Genomic DNA, 19,463 nt, shown 5'->3' on the forward strand with positions numbered 1-19,463 from the left:
AGGCAAGGCTTGGGCATGGAAAGACTTGCCTCCTCCACCCACATTGTACTGTGACAGGTGATGACTGGGAGATCCTCATCTACCCTCCATCCACTGAGCTCAGAGCAGGCAGAAAGAAACGGCACCATTCCTGGAGCACTCTGCTCTTGTGATGACTGTCCTCACAGTCGTGTGTTCATGCTTATAAATCCTGGTCACACAACTCCTTCTTTTCTTCTATCCTAGATAATAATTATTTTCCATCTATATCTTTGGTTATGCATGGTTTAGTGTAAAATGTGGTTTATCTGTGTATGTGTTTGTGTGTGGGTGCACATATGCAGTATAGTGGTTGAGAAAAGAGACCTTTCCTAGATAGCTCAGCAAAGTCTAAATTTCTTTTATGTGGAGATAATGATAGAAAGTTCATCTTTGAAGGATTAAGAAAATATTAATATGGTGAAAGGAAAGTACCCAAGATAATGCACAGCATGTTCTAACATTCAGGAGATTGACGGATAAGTAAATAAAGGAATAGATAGATAAATATAGATAGATGATTATTGTAGGGAATGCCTAAAGCTGGAAATATTTTGGTCCTGAGAAAAACATCTTGCCTGAGACAATTCCAGTCATTAGTCATTAAGCAATCCTGTGTCTTGTGATACTAACTTTGTCAAAAGTATAAACACCCCTACTACTGCTGTTCAGTTCCTCTTCTTCCATTCAGAAAGAGGGCTCCACCTGACTTCAGCTTTTGTCTCTTGTCTTATTTTCTAAATCCCCTCACCATTTTTCTCCAGGGCCATTGAGAGCTGTTTGTTTCACAGTTGATGATGATGGATAGATAGATAGATAGATAGATAGAGAGAGAGAGAGAGAGAGAGAGAGAGAGATAATAAATAGATATAAATATAGGTAGATATAGATCAATGACTCAATAAAGGCAAATCTAGACTTTTAGTGTACATTGGAAATTTTTAACCCTAAAATCAAGTATAATGCTTTAAAAAAGCCATTAGATGGTCTTAACTGTCTGTAAACTACAGAACAAATTAGCAAATTTGAACTTGAAAAAAATTACTCAAAATAAACTGAAGAGGGCCGGGGATATAGCTTAGTGGTGCAAGAGCCTGCCAGGCAAGTGCGAGGTCATGAGTTTGATTCCCAGTACTAAATAAATAAATAAATAAATAAATAAATAAATAAATAAATAAATAAATAAATAAATAAATAAATAAATAAATAAACTGAAGAGAGGGAGAAATATTGAAAACAACATGAACAAAAGATTGTAAGCTATTAAATAATATCTTGTAGTTCAGTGTATACTCAGACTCACAGAAAGAAGGAAAGAAATAGCATGAATGGAGAAATATGTTTCAAAATGATGGCGAGAATTTTCCAAATTTGATGAAAATCATCCAAATTATAAGACCAAGAAGTTAATAAATTCCAAGCAGGAAAAATACAAAGAAAGCTAACAAATGTTACTACATTTTCAGAGGGAAGATACAAATTAGTTTTTAACAAGTGAAGAAGAGAGAAATTCCAAGAGGGGTGTTCAGGAAAAATTTGCTATGCACACCCTGTCAGATATAGGTTTTTAAAGGTGGGAGCACTCAGATTCACAGAGAATGTGGAGTTAGGAAAGTAGGCATCATATAAGGAAGAAACACTGTGCAAATACAGAAAGGTATAGATGGTCTTCGAGGTAAAAGTTAAGAGCAGACTGATTAGATTGTGGGGAGTCAGTGTTAGGTCAAGGTCTTCGGGTTTTACTGAATGTTCTCCAGAAATGCACTGGACACCTTAGTTTAATTTTATTGTTGTTACTTGTATGCTTGTTGTTTTATTTAGCAGAAAAAAAGTAATAATATTCATGCTGCATTCTAATATGGAAGAAGACTCTGCAGGAAGACCTGGGACAGAAGTAACAGAAGTAAGGAATGAGAGGAAATGACACCATTACCAATAACCTCCCAAAATACTACCACATATGCATACTCCCATGTATGCATCCAAATCTAAAAACCCATGATGCTGTGGATTTTTTCTTATTGTCAGTGCTCAATTGATAGGAAAAAAGAATAGCCTGAACTGACTGTAAGTTCATTCATACTAATGCAATGTTCCTACGTTCTGTTGTAGAAATACTAATACCCTCTCTAAAGAATAGGATCCTTCTGTAGGTCCTTAAAGTTGTATTCATAGAACCTTTCTACTTTTAACAAATGATGTTTCATTGAAATGCAGACAAGAAATGACTTTCTATTGAATTGGCAGTTACCCAAGGACAAAGCCTGACTTTTTTTCCTCTTAACTGTGGGAGAGGAGAGATTAATTTTTCATCTTTCTCTTTCACCTTTACCCTGAAAAAACACTGGACAATTTAAAGACATGACTGGTCATCACAGCCACTGTCATCTAGTGAGTAGAAGCCAAGGATGTTGTTACACACTCTACAATGCACAAACAACCATCTCATAACAAAGAATTATCTGGCCCAAAGTATCAGTAGACCGGAGATTGAAAAACTCTGCTTTGCACTATAAAGGATTAAGACTATGCTCATTGTAAACAGATCCTGGATTTCTTCTATTTTAATTTTGATTTTTTTACTATATGTTTGCATTACATAAGGACTGCACTCTTCATGGGGAGTTGGTACATGTACATTACACATCTTAATTCTTTTTTCATCCCTTTCCTCTCTCCTCTCTACCCCTCTATCACTTGACCTCTTTTGCTTTTGCAAAAGACCTTTCTCTCTGTCTTTTACTTTGCTTTTTAATTTATTTGTATTTTGGCTTTCTCATATAAGAGGAACAATGCGATATTTATCTTGTCTGATTTATTTCACTTAACATCGAACAAAACAGACATCTGAAGAATGCTAGTGAAATACTATGGAAATGAGTCATTAATTAATTGATTGTACAACTCAGCCTTTCAGTTCAGGCTATGTCAAGTCAAGGCATCTTCTAGTGACTAAGGACCCAATCTTGATTTAGCCTACATAGTATTTCTGAGTGATTCCAAGCTTCTCATCTCTGGTATTTCCTTTCCCTCTGGCTCACCCAAGGAATGATGCCAGTGGCAAACTGGCTGGTTGTTGTCACCCACATCAATATACGGGTGACCATTGTGATGGCTGCCAACCTCACTGTCCTTTATCCCAACATTCACCATGGTATTGGAGCTTCCTTGTCTCACAAACCTTTTATTCTTTCTAGATTCAACATTTGCCTAAGTCATTTCCCACCACCAACTCACCCCCCTCCTGTCTTTTTAAATTTTCCTTCTCCTCTCTGCTATTATACAGCCCTCCCTTCCTTCAATTCCTCCCCCTTGCAGCTGCCCAAGACTAGTCCTATCCATTTCTCTATGCACATCCTTTCAGCTCACCTGGTCTCTGCTGGATGTGGGACTTGACTTATCTTAGCAGTTGGCACCCTCAGTGAGCAGAAGTTCCTTAAACCAACCATTTCCTTTTACCTCTACTCCCCTTAGGAGTGAATATTTCACTGCCAAATAGAGCACAAAATATTATTTAAAAATTTATCTCTGCTTTGTTCACAAATGCGTCCCAAACATTCAGAATAGTTAGTGACACATAATAAAATCTCAAATAATATTCATATACATCCTTTTTGAATGCATGGATAAGCAGTGCATTCCATTTCCAAACATTTCTAATTTTTTCCTTATTTCTAGCAAGAGCATTCCCTTAATGATTCTTATTTATGGGATTTAAGCTCCTGAATTTTACTAAAAGGCTTATTCATTTTCTGAATGAAAGTACTTCAAGTATGGGAGATGGAAGTATGACACTTTCCCAAAGATAACAGTACTCTTTTGTCCACCAAGAAATAGACCAAATTTGGAACAAAACAAGTCTATACTTGGATTCTCGCATGATCTGGGCTTAGATGTGTGCCCAGGCAAACTACTTAACCTCTTTAGGTTTTCATTTTATCTAAAATGGGATGAATACTTTTTCAAGTTGTTGGAAGAATGAGAAGACATTTTCTGCCTCAGTTGGTGGCTGCCGCAGAGAAGGTCACTGTCCTCCAACCTCACTCATTTTGATCTGAGCTCGGTGCCAGTTTACACTGTCTGACCAAGAAGAACAAGAGACATTTAGAATATAAAATTTTATTTTCTCAGGCATGACAACTCAGGCATAGCCGCTAATAACAAGAATCCATCACAATTTGGAACAGATGATTTCCACTTATCCCATACTAAAATTTCAATCAACTGAGCTTTCTTCCTACAGGCAGCTATCCACACACCCACTCATCACTGCAAGCACAGCTGAGATGTACCTTAAATTCTGAACTTCAGGATGGACTTACTTACATTTTATTGTGTCACATCAATTCCATGATTCTAACCTTTGTTTGATCAGCAATTTATACTTCATTTCTCTCATAACTTGAAGTCACCTAAAATGTAGGGCAGTTTCTTTTCACATTTTTCTACAAGGTGTTAACAGAAAGTTCATTAAATCAGTATTGAAAATGGAGTTCTGAGGCCAGCAGAAAGCCTCCATACACGGTTATGCACCAGGAAAGATGTTTAGCCCAAAAAGATCCATTCCTCCTTCTCCAAGGTATCCACAAGCATTAATTCAGTCATGATAACAGCATGCCTGCTGTCGTCTCTGCCTGGAACACTCCCTTCCTTCCTCCACTCATCAGCTTATTTCCACTCATCTTTTATATCTCTGATTTGTAGTTGCATCCTCTAGCACTTGATGCACTATGCTGCCCATCCTAAGGGCTTCTATGTACACTGTCACTCCTTTGCCGAACCTCTCATCATAGCGATTGTCAGCTTTGCTTACTGTAAAATCTCCAGGATCAATCACAGTTTCTGGAAGACAGCAGAGACCCCATAAGTATTTGTCAATTGAATGAATGAGTTGTTGCATAGCAATAAATACTTTTCTCCCTGATAGATATGTAATACTAGAGATGAGAGGAAAGATACTGAATCCAGTTTAGGGTTCTTATGACAAAAGGTCGTAAGGAACATGATGTGTGAATTTGGCACAGCTTGGTTTATTTATAGCCCTCTAGTTGCTTCTGAGTTCACCTTCCAGATCAGGAACATATTTTAGGGGGAATCGGTGGATACTCCCTAGCAATGTGAAACACAGGTATAATCAAGCAACATCCTATCTTCCTGACTAGTATCAGACACAGCCATGCAGATTCTTTGAGGTGTCCAGTCATGCCAGAATTCCAGACTACACTATGGCCAGGGGCCAAATATAGTTCACCACCCAGCTATTCTCCTACATTAACAGAGTATTAAGTGTACACAGCCTCTCTTCTAATTACTGGTACTGTCTAACCTTGTGTTCTGATATAAGCAGCTTAATTATTCTCTGATGTGTCACAGTCCTTCTTTTTCATCCAAGGCTATTTTAGCATGTAGGAAAAAAACTGTGGGGTGTGGAATTTCTCTGCTCTTAAAGTTTGGGGAGTACCAAGGAAAGGACAGATATGCTGCAGACAGGCTCATGTCTCCCATGAGCAATCTCTAACTATGCTGGACCCCACCGCATTCAGGTATGGATAGAGCCCCATTCTGGGTGTTTCGAGTGGAAATGAAGTTGAAGACTCAGGTGAGAGAAAGGAAGAAGCTCATTGGTCTTAAGATACTTCCACACACTGGCAGTTACATAAAGCCTCCAAGAAATGATAGGTAACAGCTCTGTTTTTGCCACTGTGTCCACATCCTACCCATTCTGAGGCTAGATGTGATCAAGTTTCCACTCTCTTTGGGTATTGAGTAAGCTTATACACTTTGGTATTCATTTTCACCATACTTTCCACTTCTAGGGGGTCAGAATAATACTCAAGTGGAAGTGCTATCTTCTCATTCTGGGGGTATAAATTAAGTAGATCTGGGATGAATTCTGGAGTTCTGTGTTTTTGAGTGAGTAATCCAAGTAATTTCATGCTAGCAAAATACCTTCTACAAACAAGAATCTTAGATAATCCACCTGGTCTGAAAGGAATCTCTGAGAACACCAGGTGCACTTCCTTCATTCTATAGTAAAGATTTCATAACAAGAGGTTAAGAAAGAAAGGAAAAGGACAGGTAGTTGCTGAAAGAATGAGCAAGATTCCAAGAGGGGAGGCATGGTCTTTAGGCCCAATCTCTCATATGTACTTAGACAGGTTGCCCTTGATCTCTTGCAGACAGACCCTTGTTTCACAGCAGTACCCTGTATATCAGGCATAAAAGTCAGACCTAATTTCTGCCTCACATTGCTTGGGACTTGGCTACTGCATTTCTGGGCAACATTCCACCAAACTCTGCATTAGAAACAATGCTATGCAAACTGTTAGCTGCCTCACAGTAGCGTGAAACTCAACTGAGAATCTGCTAATGGATAGTTCTTTGAGCATTTGGAACGGCTTTGTGAACAGTCTCTTTTGTACATTTGAATCCCTTTCCCTGATCCTGGATGTACTGTAAATTTCGTTCAAATAGTTGTTGTAGAAGGACAGAGCAGAAAGCAGAGGAGGTAAGTCATTGGGAAAATGTTTGTCTTAGTTACTTTTCTCTCATTGCTGAAACAAAATACCCAGTGCCCAAAGTTAAGGAAGGAAAGGTTTATTTAGCTCAGTTTGTAGAGGGTTCACTCCATAATCAGCTGGCTCCAAGGCAGCTTGGACTGGCAGAGGGACAACAGCTCAGGGCTGTGGAAGACAGCAAAAACAACAAGAGCAAAAAGGGAGAAAGCAAGCCTCTTCTCCTCCCTTATACTGTATGCAGGCTACCCACCCTATGGCAGGTATAGCACTCACAGCACTAATTACAGTAATAGACAATGAACCAGTCACCTCCAAAAAGTTCACTCCCCATGACCGCATGAGGCTTTGAGGGGACAGCCAGACACAAACCATAACAATGTTAGAGGGTGAGGCACCTGAAAGATGACCAGAAGGTGTCAGCAAAGCTACTGTTGAAGGACTGTGGTGTAGTCTAAACCATGCACCTAACATTATAACTCCAATTGCAAATGCATTTTTAAAATCCCTAAAATACAGAAGTACATAACCTTCAAAAGCAAACTGACACACAAGAACACAGAGCTCAGAAAATGCACAAAATCACACACACACTTCTAGGTACTTCTGTGTCCCAAAGTGCTTGTCTCTGGCTTTGAAAGTGACATGGAGAATGGTTCCTTCCAGGCAATGCGAGAGCACCAGGCCATTGCGGGAATTTCTGGCTCACTTAGACACTCCTCCATTCTACCATCATCTAATCTCTTTCTGTCTCCTGGCCTGGTTATCCTGGTAACCAGAGTCTATCTCCAGTGGATGGAGTGGGCCACAGAGCATTGCTTGCTCCAAGAAAGGGTCTGTGTGGTTACCTGTCTCTTGTTCCTGAGGGAAAATGGATTTTCTTGGGGATGAATCCCCTTTTCTTACAACCAGTTTTGTATTTCTTCTATATGTTAAGGAAATAGTATTCCTACTCTATCCCTACTTTTTCTACTAGTGTATTAGAAAGAATGGAGGAGAGATCTAATAAGATTCCCCCAATTGTGATTTTGAGCCTTTCCCCATCCAACACTCTTCACCCCCCCCCCCCCAAGGGCCTAGATGACAAAATCCTAGGGATGGCCCATGAGGGAAAAATAGGCCCTGCCAGATTCCCACATTGCCAATCAGTTGAAAGTTATTATTCTCAATTGAGATAGAAATCAAGAATTGGCAAAGTACAGCTCTGATAGCAAGCCTGATGCCACCAGTGGATACCAGTCAACACCTGATACTGTCGGTCAGTTCTACTGGTTTCTGCCATTGCTGATTGTTGCTGCTCAATGTCAGCTTGTGGTAGATGCTGAGACTTAAATCTGTTGGTTCATGCTGTCTGTGACTGATCTTCATTGGTATTGCTGATCTCTGCAGTTCTTCAGACTGATAACCCCTAGTATTTATTGCTCTTTATTTTAAAGCAACACTAATGAGGATACGAAACTTGAATAACTTTACAGCACCTTCTAAGCCCACACAACCAGAGAAACAAATCACAAGCAGATTTACAGGACCAGAATGGGGCTTTATTTTAAGAGAAGCTGTGTGGCACACAGGTTGGTCAGTACACCAGAGAGAGCCCTCTTAGACTAATCTGAGATGTGTGAAAGGGTGCTGCTTATCCAGCAGCTGCAGCCCTGAGATTAGTCCAAGTGTAAGCCTGTGATTGGTATGAGCAGCTGCAGGGCATCCAGGACAGCCATAGCTTTCAAGGCATCAGTTCGCCAGAACATTGGGGAGAAGCAACAGCTATTGCATCAACAGCTATTTCTTCTCCAGACAAAACTGAGGGGACAGAATGGGAGAATATTCAGGAAGCCTAGCTGAGTTCATCACAGCCTACTGGGGCATGGGAAGGTAGGGGATATTAATAATGGGCTGAATCCCTCCCTGATCTCTGCCCCATTAGGAGTGATTTCCTGATCACATTTTTGAAGAGGGGCAGCAACTGGCATAGTTAGAGTAGAAAGGGGTTCACAGCTGACAGCCAGAGTAGCCAAAAAATGGTCAAGAAGCAACCCAAGAGGGACCAAAGGAAGTGCTCTACTCTTCCCTTGGGATGGGGACCAAGTGGGGAAAAAATAGAAATGACGGGAGGGGAATGGCAGCCCTTTACCAAACCATAACTCAAGCAGGCTATCATAGGAAAAGAAAGGGAAAAATTAGGCACTGCCTATATGTCTCACCCAGACACACTGCAAAAGCAGGCCTGTATTTTAAGAAAGGAGGTAAACATGGACCTAATGGAAATAACCTGTTTAGTAATTGAAAGAAGTTTAAGATGGTGTTGGAAAAACAATTGGGTCAATGTGGGCAAGATCTCTGGAAAAGACTGAAGTTATGACTAAGATCAAAGGCACCATGTATAGTAAAAAAAATCACATCTGGCTATATGGCTCTGGCAAGTAATTTCAATCCTATGTGTTCAGATTTCCAGTTACAAAAGTGGCAAAATAATAATGCCAACCTAATGGGCTGTTGTGGGAATTACAGAATAGACAGATCTATGCATATGCATGTAGGTGTGTATAAACATAAGCATTGTAGTCACATTCATATTCCACCTGCATAAAGCATTTCATTAAACCAGAAATGACCAAATGCTTCTGGGGGTGAGAAGCACCAGGAGGACTGTTAGAACACAGCTTGGACAAAGGTTCTGCCTCAGTAGGTTTGGCAACATGCTTCCACCATTTTAATAAGGTCATAATGATATTCATGTTGCTGGTTCAGGTAGAGCCCTTCAGTAACCCATGTATTAGATTATAGCCCATATATTAGGTGGTATGCTGAAAATGAATAAGGGTTATGCCTGTCTTTTCTTCAGTGCCATCCTAGCAAGCAAGCGATTCCAGAGATTTATGAACAAACGCATGTCATACAATGACCCCCACTGTCCTTATGCCACACTGGAATTTGCTAGCTGATCTCTAAAGTCTCTGCCACCACACTGCAGAGCCAGATCCCTTGGGCAAGGGAAAGATATACTCAGAGCCAGGCCCTGGATGCATGGCTCCCAGGTGTCTCTGCAGCTGTGAGGTCTGTGGGGTCACATTCTGTGAGGAGGGAAGATTTAGTCACACCTTCCAGGGACCAGACCAGAGCCTTCCCCTTTCATCCTCCTCCTCAGTGGAGCCTCTTCATCCTTTACAGAGTGCTGTGGCCTCAGGGCACCAACTCCCTCTGAGGAGGGGCCTGTCCTCTAGAATACTCATCCTTCAAAGACACGTGCATGTAGCACTCACTTATCTGCAAGGAGTTGTGGGAGGCATTTGTCTCTGCTGCTCTCAACCCCCACCTCATGCTGCTAAACCCACCATCCCTGATGGACACCAACAGCATTGAGGGATTCAGTCAAGCTCAGATGCTTCTTTTACTATACCTTCAAAAAATGGCAAATAATTTAGTTCTGAAAGAATAAAATATATCCTTAAAGAGCTTCCAGATGTACCCTTCTTCCCTTATTTGGTTCCAGAGATAAAGAGCTAGGGCTCTGACTGTGGCCCCAGGGCTTGGTCACCTGCCCAATCCAGGCTTGAAGACCTGTACTCCTAGCTTGGGGAGCAAGAGTTATAGTCCCGGCTTCCTGTTTCCAACAGAGGACAGGAACACCAAGGGCTGATAGAAAGCCTATAAGGCAACCCACTTGGTCCAGGCTAAGGAAAGCTCAGACAGTTAGGTACAATAGACCAAGAAGAGTCATAAATTAAAACAAAAACTCGTACTATCTCATACCTATTAGGATAGCTTTAACAAAAAATCAGGAAATAAGTTAGCAAGGAGGAAATCAGGAAATAATCAGCAATCAGGAAATAAGTTAGCACCTAATATATAAGACGTGCACTATTGGTGAAATTTTTAGTAAAGTCATGTAGCTATTATAGAAAACAGGATGGTGGTTCCTCAAAAAATTAATTAATGGTGGTTGAGAACCTAAGTAAAGGAGATTTATCGGAAGGCAGAGACCAACAAGGCCACTATTAGTTCTGAAGTACAGGAAGAAGGTTATCTGGTAAAAGTCCTGGTCCCTGAAAGCACAACAGATGACCCCCTAGGTACCACACTTTGTTTCACTGTAGAAAAAGAGGCAGATATAGCAGCATTCCTCAAAAAATTCCAAAAAAATTAAAAATAGAATTAACGCATGACCTACTATTTCCATTTCTATATATCTACCCACCAGAAGTGAAATCATGGGCTGCTCTTGGAGAAGTCACCTGGGAGACTGTGGAGGTTTAGGAAGTGGGATTCAGTGACACTACGTTGTGCATCTGTGCGCAGTGGGCCCAGAGTGTAGTCCCAGAGACAGGATTCGGCGCTCAGTGGACAGCCTTTCAGGACAGACCGGCAGCTATTTGTGAGAGCCTCAGGACTGGCCATGCGCTGCCTCCTTCCAACAGCAGGACTTCAGGCTATATGGGTCCAGGCAGCTGAGGCTCTGGTGCCACTCCTCAGAGCCACTTACTGCTGGAGTTTTTGAGATGCCAGGCCTCTGCATAGGAATGTTGTGTTACCTTCTCTTTCTCTCACAATGAAGGAGGGTACTAGAGCCCTCTGGAAAAAGAAGGAAGGGGGGAAAATCAATGGGGGAGGGGTGATCTAATTGCAATTTTAATCTAGTTAAAATTGATGAAGACACTGTTGCATTTGAGAGCCTGGAGGGGTGATACGGCAAAAAGACTTGTTGCTGAAGGTACAAGAGATTTTCCAATTGGAGCCATTGTTTGTATCCCAGTTAGAAAGCTGGAGAATGCTGAGGTCTTTAAACATTGCAGTTGAATTCCTCTGCAGCAGCCACCCCACAAGCAGCCCCAGCACCAACCTCCACTGCTGTTGCTTCACCAACTGCACTTCTTCTCAGGCTCCTGGACTCATAGCCTACTCACATGCAAGTATTTCCTCCTGCCCTCTCTCCTATCATGACCATGGGCACAGTTCAGAGATGGGGAAAAAAGTGGTTGAGAACCTAAGTAAAGGAGATTTATCGGAAGGCAGAGACCAACAAGGCCAATATTAGTTCTGAAGTACAGGAAGAAGGTTATCTGGTAAAAGTCCTGGTCCCTGAAAGTGCAACAGATGACCCCCTAGGTACCACACTTTGTATCACTGTAGAAAAAGAGGCAGATATAGCAGCATTTGCTGACTACAGGCCAACCGAAGTACCGTAACTGATTTTAAGCCAAGTACTTCTAGTGAAGGGACATGTGCTAACCTGGTGTTAAGTACTTCCACCAGGAGACATAGGACTGGCAGAGTTGTGCTTCCCTAGAGACAAGGACTAAAAGTAACCTTGGTGGAACTTTGTGATTCAAAATTTAATTGCCTAAAATTTCTTACACGAGAATCAGGAAAATTACTTTTATTAGGGGAAAGGTTTGAGCTGAAGTTTTATTTTTTGTTAACCATGTTGTAAGTTTTTTTGTTACAAGATTTGGTCTTGGTTTATCATACATGGAGAGGGTAGAGAATTTCAAGGGAAAAAAATGACATTTAAGAAGTCAAAGTTTTCTTAGATGTCTTCAGACATTCATTTTTCTATGAATCTTTAAATGAAATTATTGCTTTCCCCTCTTGGTAAAGATATAAACCAGTTGCTTGGTACACATGAGAATTTATATGGGTATTTAGGCAACTTAAATGTGTAATTCTGAGAGGAGAATTTTACAGTTATCTCCAAATAAAAGCACATGGTTGTAAAATTTAACAGAATTTAAGATTTGTGACAGTAGAATTTTCCTTTAAGATAGTTAATTATAAATAAATTTAGTTACCAGAACTTGTTACCCAAATAACTGGAAAGCTCTAAGAAATAAACATGGACTATGTGCATATATGTGAAATACAGTTACTAGAGCTTGTATGTGCCAATATCCATCTATCACCAAGTCCTGTCTTAAAAAAAAGAACAGGAAAAGGGGTATATTTGTGAATGGTTTAGAATGTTAAAGCATGATGCCCTAGCTAGCAGTGCCTGTATTCCAAGCTGCTCGAGAAGCTGAGACTGGAGGGTCACTTTAGCCCTAGAATTTGAGGCCAATCTGGGCCATAGAGTGAGATCTCAATAAATTAATTAATTAATTAATTAATAAGCAAAGCAAATTATGCCCTAAGTGGTGATTTCTGCTTGCAGAAAGTAAAAAAAAGATAAATATAATTTAAAAAGTGTTCTTTTTTCTACCCCAACACTGGCTCATGTGAAAAAGATAGCCATAAAGTCCTGGTGGAGAGAAAAAGTAACATTAGGTGGCTAGCTCATCAACTTAAATACTTTCGAAATTTTACTGTGTTTTACCTTTCTCTTGGTAGAAAAGAGGATGTGATATATAGGGATGTGAATATATAGGGATGTGATATATAGGATGTGAATTGGGAACTTCACCACTATTCCAAACTTTCTATTGAATTGATATGTTTTAATAAGTATTTGTAATTATTCATGACTATTTAAAATAAACCTGACCAGTGCTTCCCTCTACATATAATATGTGGAGCTAAGGCTTGAGATTTGCTTTGTTTCATTGTTGAATCATTTCTCAGTGTTCATCATTACATAGTGCACAAGGGACACTCCATATTTTCCACAAACATTCACTTTCTCTGTTATTATAAAAATAATTCAATACATTAATCTGACTTTTCAGGAATTAGTAATGTTGGGTTGAATTGAACATTCAGTAAAAACAGTAAGTGTGTTATAAGGGACCATCATCAATCTGGGACAGATGTGCTTCCAAAAGACAAAACTTCAAAAATAATTAATAATTTTCTGGTGTTTGTGGCTCTATTTGTTCCCTTAAAAGAAAAATGAAAAGTTGCCATCAAGTAAAAATTGTTCTGAGTTAAAAATTAATCTTAGCTATACTGAAATCTAAATTTGGAGTCAGTATATTTCATACCAGAACTGAATGTAGAAAGTGGTTTTGTTTAAGAGTATTTAAAATTAAACTTTGTTTAAAAAAAGGAATAAAATAATGGCCTCAGAGAAGTATTTATGAAATCTTGTTTATTCCAGCATATTAAGTGTAGCCTAAAGGAACTTAATTCCACCGAACAGCATACTTAAAAATGGCTAAATTGATAAACTTTAGATTACATGCATTTTTATCACAAATTAAAATAAACCTCAGCATCAGTCAGGAAGATGTAAAAAGCTACTCAGAGTCCAGGCTGTGAGCGCATCATGATCTTTACTGTTATCTGGCCTCCTGTTGTCTCAGTGGCTACCGTTGCCCATCAAATACAACATGGCTCAAGATGCCAAATCCCAAGTCTCGGTAAAGTTGCCTGCTCCGAGACAGGCACAGAAGCTCAATAATATTCTGACTCCGCTTGGAAGGGAGTTTACAATCTACTTGGCAAATAAGACAGACCACCTGAAAGGGAAATAACAGTTCAAGAGACATTCCAAAGTAGTGGCCTCCTGGATGGAGTGACCGAAGCTATGAATTTTAGGAAGTCAGTATAGGCTGCTATGAGTAGGAACAGGCAAAGAAGCCTGCAAGGAAGAGGAATTGAAAAATAATTGGACTGCAGATGCAGGGCAACAGAAGAAAAATGGTCCAGGCAGAGGAAGAGAGAGTGGGTACGGGCTTAGCGGCAAGGACACCTAGAAATGTTCAAGATGCACCTGGCGGCCAGGCTGGTCAGGCTAGAATTAAAGATGTAAAAAGGGGAAAGCCCCAGATAAAAGACTGGAGAGGTGTCTGAGGACCAGGTGTGAAACTTGAAATGGCATGCAAAGGAGACTGGAGGAAAGAAGCCCCTAAACATTTTTGGCGAGAAGCAAACAAGAACACATTGGAAACTGTGGCTGCTGGAATAAAAGGAAAGAACGGTATTTCCAGAGCACCAGGCAGGGCTATCTCAGCCACATTTCTTCAAAAGTAGGCACTCTTTGTTCCAACGCAAGCCCCACCTTTCACTCCAGCGCCCGTGTTTCCCTGGTCTCCACAACCACCTAGACCTTGAGGTTCTGGAAACACCTCTCCAGATCCACAGCCAGCGCCACTCTCCTGCCCCTGGCTGTAATTACATGGGCCACAGCTGGAACCCTCTGTGTCGAGGCAGCGTGGACTGGACTCATGACAGCCAGCATCTGGGGGGAATGGAGTTGGATTTGGGTTTAGGCAGGGGCTGGGACAGCGAATAGGCTCCCCACATGGCTCTGGGCTTGAGCATGGAGCTGGAAGGGGAACCGGCTCTGCATACTCCCTAGGCTCCGGGCATGGATATGGGTCCTCACATTGCTGTCGGCGAGGTCTTGGAGTTGGGCATGGAGCTACACTTGGAGCTGGACGTGGTACTGGACGGGGTTCCGGACACAAACGAGGTTCTGAAAATTGCCTTTGAGGAGGGCATGGGCGAGGCTCCGGATTTATCCGTGGTTCTGGGCGAGGACACAGACGCGGAGCAGGAAGCGGGCATCGTGGTTGGGATGGCTCTGGACATCGGCCACGGCGAGGCGGCGAGCAGGACCTTGGGAGGGGACGTGGCTCTACACGTGGCCTCGCCTCTGGGCAGCAGGATGGTCGTGGAGCGCAGCTCCGGGAGCGTCCTCTGATGGGGGGGATCTGGACAGGACATCTCTGTGGTGGAACCTGCCTGGGACAGCACGGGGATGAAATCTCTATCCGGCACTTGGGTCCACATCTCTGGGAGCAGCCTGCACTGGAGCGCGGAGAACTGTGGCTGTGGTAGATGGGCTCGGAGCGGCGGGGTGGAGTGCAGTAATTGTAGGAACCAGGAGAACATCTTGATGGCAGGCTGCTGCTGTAGCAGGGGTCAAAACGTCGTGGTGGGGAGCAGCTGCTGTAAGAAGGTTCCAGCCGACGAGAAGGGAGGCATCGGCTGGTGCTCTGAGACCGACGCTGCCCACTGAAGCTCCCATAGGAGCCCTGGGCCTGGCACTGAGGTGCACAAGTGCTAAACGAAGCCGGGGACTGACGCTGCGGGGCGCAGCTGCTGTAGGAAGCCTGGGACTGACGCTGCGGGGCGCAGTTGCTGTAGGAGGTTCCCGAGTAAAACTGCCGGGCGCAGCTGTTGTAGGAAGCCTGGGACTGGCGCTGGGGGGCGCAGCCGCTGTAGGAGGCCCCTGAGTATAACTGCGGGGCACAGCTGGTGTAGGAACCCTGGGACTGACGCTGGGGGACACAGCCGCCACCGTAGGAGCCTTGATACTGATACTGGGTGGAGAAGCTTCCCTGAGCCTGGGACACTGGGGAACATTCTACATAAGTAGTGACAGGTTGAGGAGCTAGAACGGGTACATAGGTCTGGACAGGATATTTCACATAACAAGTTTCTGTATAATAAACTGGAGCACATTCTACATAGGAAGTCTGAGCAGGGCCTGGGACTTGGTATTGCACGTAGGAAACCCCAGACTGGCCTGGAGCCTGGCACTGGACACAGGAAACTTGAGTCTGGCTCGGAGCCTGGCACTCCACCTGGGTCGTCTTGGACTGGGAGGGGGCCTGGCCCTTCCCCTGTGTGGTTTTAGTCTTGCTGGGAGCCTGGCACTTCACCTGAGTGGTCTTAGACTTGCATGGAGCCTGGCACTCCACCTGGGTGGTCTGGGACTGGCAGGGAGCCTGGGCAACTTGAACTTGGCATGGTACAGGGCACCCTAAAATTTGCATCCCACAAGGAGCTGGGACTACCACCTGGCTGTCGGCACCGGAGAACTGGGAGGGACCCAAGGAGGAACCCTTGACGCAGCACTGGGGGAGCGGCAGGCAATACTGAATTTGCTGCTGGTCACACATGGTCCTGATGCAGGTGGGTGAGTGGGACCTGAGGGTGAGAAGAACCAGTAATTACGACAAGATGCCTCGTCTTCCATGACCTTTCTTTTTCTCCCCTCAATCTTCACTTACGAATCTTTACTGACAGCTGGACCAAGGATCAGGCACTCCCATTCATGAGACCTGCACAGTTGTGCACAACCAGGACTAGGGGGGGACTTGCACTCTCCCCCGAGGGTGGATTTACCGGTGTGAAGCACCAGAGGGTGCTGGTGACAAGTCTATACAGTGCTCCCTCACTCCCTCAAGTCCTGTCATGGAAAGGGCCCTCCCTACAGGGAGTATCCACACTTGAGCCCAGAATGAGGACTCGACACTCGTGGGAGGTAGGATTTTCCTCACACTCGCATACTGGCGGCATATATGCATGTGCACACATGCAAAAATGAACACATCGGAACAAGCACTCAGGCAGCGCCTATGCCCAAGTAATGTCAAAGAATTCATCGGACAGTAAGGAATCCAGTCAGTTGTCGGGCAAGTCAAGCCCAGCATTAAAGTTTTGTTCCTCCATATTTAGCCTCTTCTGTGTGAATCCACTTAAAGAGGCCCTTGTGGATATATGCAAAGTCATGCACACACAAAACATACCAGCCTTGAATAGACTCAGGATCAACATGGCCACTTGCCCAGAAAAGTTGGTGTAATTAATCATCTGGAATGTGGCAATCGGCTGGCTTCAAAAATGTTTACTCCTTAACTCCTCTGAGAGACAGGAGAGGAACAGAATTACCTAAAATGGAGTAACTCAAAAAGTACAGTAAAAAGTGGAGAAAGTATAAGGTCTTTTTTTCTTTTTCTTTCTTTTTTTCTCCTTTTTTTTTTTCTTTTAAGACAAGTTCTTGCTATGTGGTTGTATAGCCCAGACTGGCCTCAACCTCACAGTCCCTGAGTGTTGGATGATAGGCATGTATTTCCACACCCAATTTAAGTGCAAGATTCTCAATCACAAGACTGATGTGGAGCCACTCTTAACGATCTACTGAGCAGGAGCACTACAAACAGGACCTGAGGCAGACATGTACTCCAGGGCCACATTTAGCCAGGCAGAAGGCAGGGCAGCACCTACTCCTCTGCTCTCCCCGAATCCACCTGCTGGTGTTCAAGCAGCCCAGCGACTGGCACAGCAGGGAACTGACTGACAATTCTCATCCAATGAAACATCTCTCCATAAGTTCCCCCCACACTGTGAATTCTCATAATGAAGGACAAAGCTGCATGATTTCCATTTGTCTACATACATGTTCCCTTGAGAAGGTAATCCTTCCTCATATAACCTTGCTCGCAAGATATAAATGATTAATATGCCTTTTCCAAGGGGAGCAGGTCCTGATGAGGGAAAATGCTTCCTGAGGATGAAGCCGGGTTATCAAAGACAAACACACTGACTCCACAGCCCTATCTCTTCTTATGAACTCTACAGATTTTCTTCTTATATCCCCCAAAGTCATCAGATGTTCTTCAAAGGCTGATGCACAGTTCCTCTGCCCTCAGCTTCCGACCCCAATACCCCTCACCTCTGTGAATCCACCAAACATCACCCCCACCCCAATCCCAGAACCCAGTGTCTACACTCACCCTCCTCAGCAGGCACGAAGTCATTCAGGCTGAGGCCCTGGGCAGAGGGCTGTCTTTATATAAAGTATTCTGGGTCTGGCTTAGACATGAGACAGCTGGTTGGCATCTGCTTGGCTCATCACCCACACTGGCATTCCAAAAGCTAGTTCCTCCCTGAGTACCTGTCGTCCTTGCAGTCACCTACAGAGTTGGGCGTGTCTGCCTCAGTGTCAAAGTTTCCAGACTATGAAGGACCAGATTCTTTTTTTTCCTTCTTCTTCACCCAACCAGTATCTTGTCTTTCCCTGATCTGGTGGTGAGGCTGATAAGAACCGTAAAGGTATCTTCTCACCTGAAAGATGATTCTATCCTCTGCCTTCATCCTTGCCCCAGAATCTCACAAAAGAGGTAAAAGAGGAAGTATTCCTTAACCTAGTAGAATTAAAAGTCCCTCCACGATAGAGACAGCTTTATGGAATGAAGAAAACCTGGAGTCAGAGCTGAGTCTAATGGCCCAGGTTGGCTACTTACAGCTGCGTGACCTTTATAATCAATCTAAGATGCATTCACTCTCCTGGAAAATAGATGTAATTGAATGTCTTCTTCTGATTGTTGTGAAAATTCAGGCAATTATTTTATACAAAATCATCTAGCCAAGAATGATATCCAAAATATCCAACATCCAGTCAGTAACTGCTGACTGTGAACAAGGGACACAGCTGGATCAGAGGGCCTCTGCTACACCCCACTCCTAAGCTGATCAACATGAGACATTCACTAATGTGGCCAAGCAGTCTCGGAGGCAGCACACTTCAGCCAGTTCTATGGAGAGGGCTTTGAAGACAACACAACACAGAACAGATAGAATAAACTGCTGCCCTGTGGGCCAGGTACAGGTGAGATGAATATCTTCTGTTCTGTTTGCAGAATATTATATTGATCATGAACCTTTAGAAACAGAGAAATTTTACTTCAGATTCCAGACATCCAGCTTTTCTTCTAAAATCCAAAGATCTAGCGTAGGTGAACCAGCCTCCTATCAATCCATTTGGGAACTGCCATCCATGGAGAGAGATCATACTCTTTTCCATTCTACCAAATTTCATCATTCTCTCTCCTATATCTATGATGCAATTCAAAATGCACGTTTCTGTGATCTTGAAAAGAAAGTTTTTATTAATAAGTTTTAAATAACCAATGATAGTTTATTAGTAGATATTTGTAGGACATGATGTTTATACTAATCTTAGGGAGTAGGTACATGGACTTAACATTTTGATTCTTTTTATTTTCCTTCCTCTCCTGCCCTCCCACTTCCCTCCATCTGTAGATGCCCTGCCCCATTTTCTTCCATTCCTTCTTCTTCGGTTCTCACACATAATGATTATATTCCTTGTGGGTCACTGGTATGAATATGACACATCTTAAATCCACTTAAAAGGATAAATGAATAATTATAGTTTTTAGTAATCCTGGTTGGATCATTTCACTGATTTGTACCATTCTCCACTATTGTAGGGACTTAGGTTCTGACCAAACTTGTGAGCAGAGATTT

General features: G+C 42.8%; 1 protein-coding gene across 1 annotated transcript; it reads right to left on the reverse strand.

Moving 5' to 3' along the window:
* Positions 1-13,534: 13,534 nt before the first annotated feature.
* On the reverse strand, positions 13,535-18,006 carry Kprp (keratinocyte proline-rich protein). The gene is made up of 2 exons (XM_005414622.2): positions 17,930-18,006; positions 13,535-16,340 (listed from the first exon to the last, which is right to left on the reverse strand). Exon 2 carries the CDS (start codon positions 16,310-16,312, stop codon positions 14,426-14,428), a length of 1,887 nt encoding a protein of 628 aa, XP_005414679.1. The 5' UTR covers positions 16,313-16,340; positions 17,930-18,006; the 3' UTR covers positions 13,535-14,425.
* Positions 18,007-19,463: the final 1,457 nt, after the last annotated feature.

Source organism: Chinchilla lanigera, unplaced genomic scaffold, assembly GCF_000276665.1.
Source record: "Chinchilla lanigera isolate Chin_1 unplaced genomic scaffold, ChiLan1.0 scaffold00191, whole genome shotgun sequence".
NCBI lineage: Eukaryota > Metazoa > Chordata > Mammalia > Rodentia > Chinchillidae > Chinchilla > Chinchilla lanigera.

Coding starts and splice junctions, on each gene's coding strand:
- Kprp (XM_005414622.2), bottom strand. CDS start 16,312: ATGTGTGACCAGCAGCAAATTCAGTATTGCCTGCCGCTCCCCCAGTGC.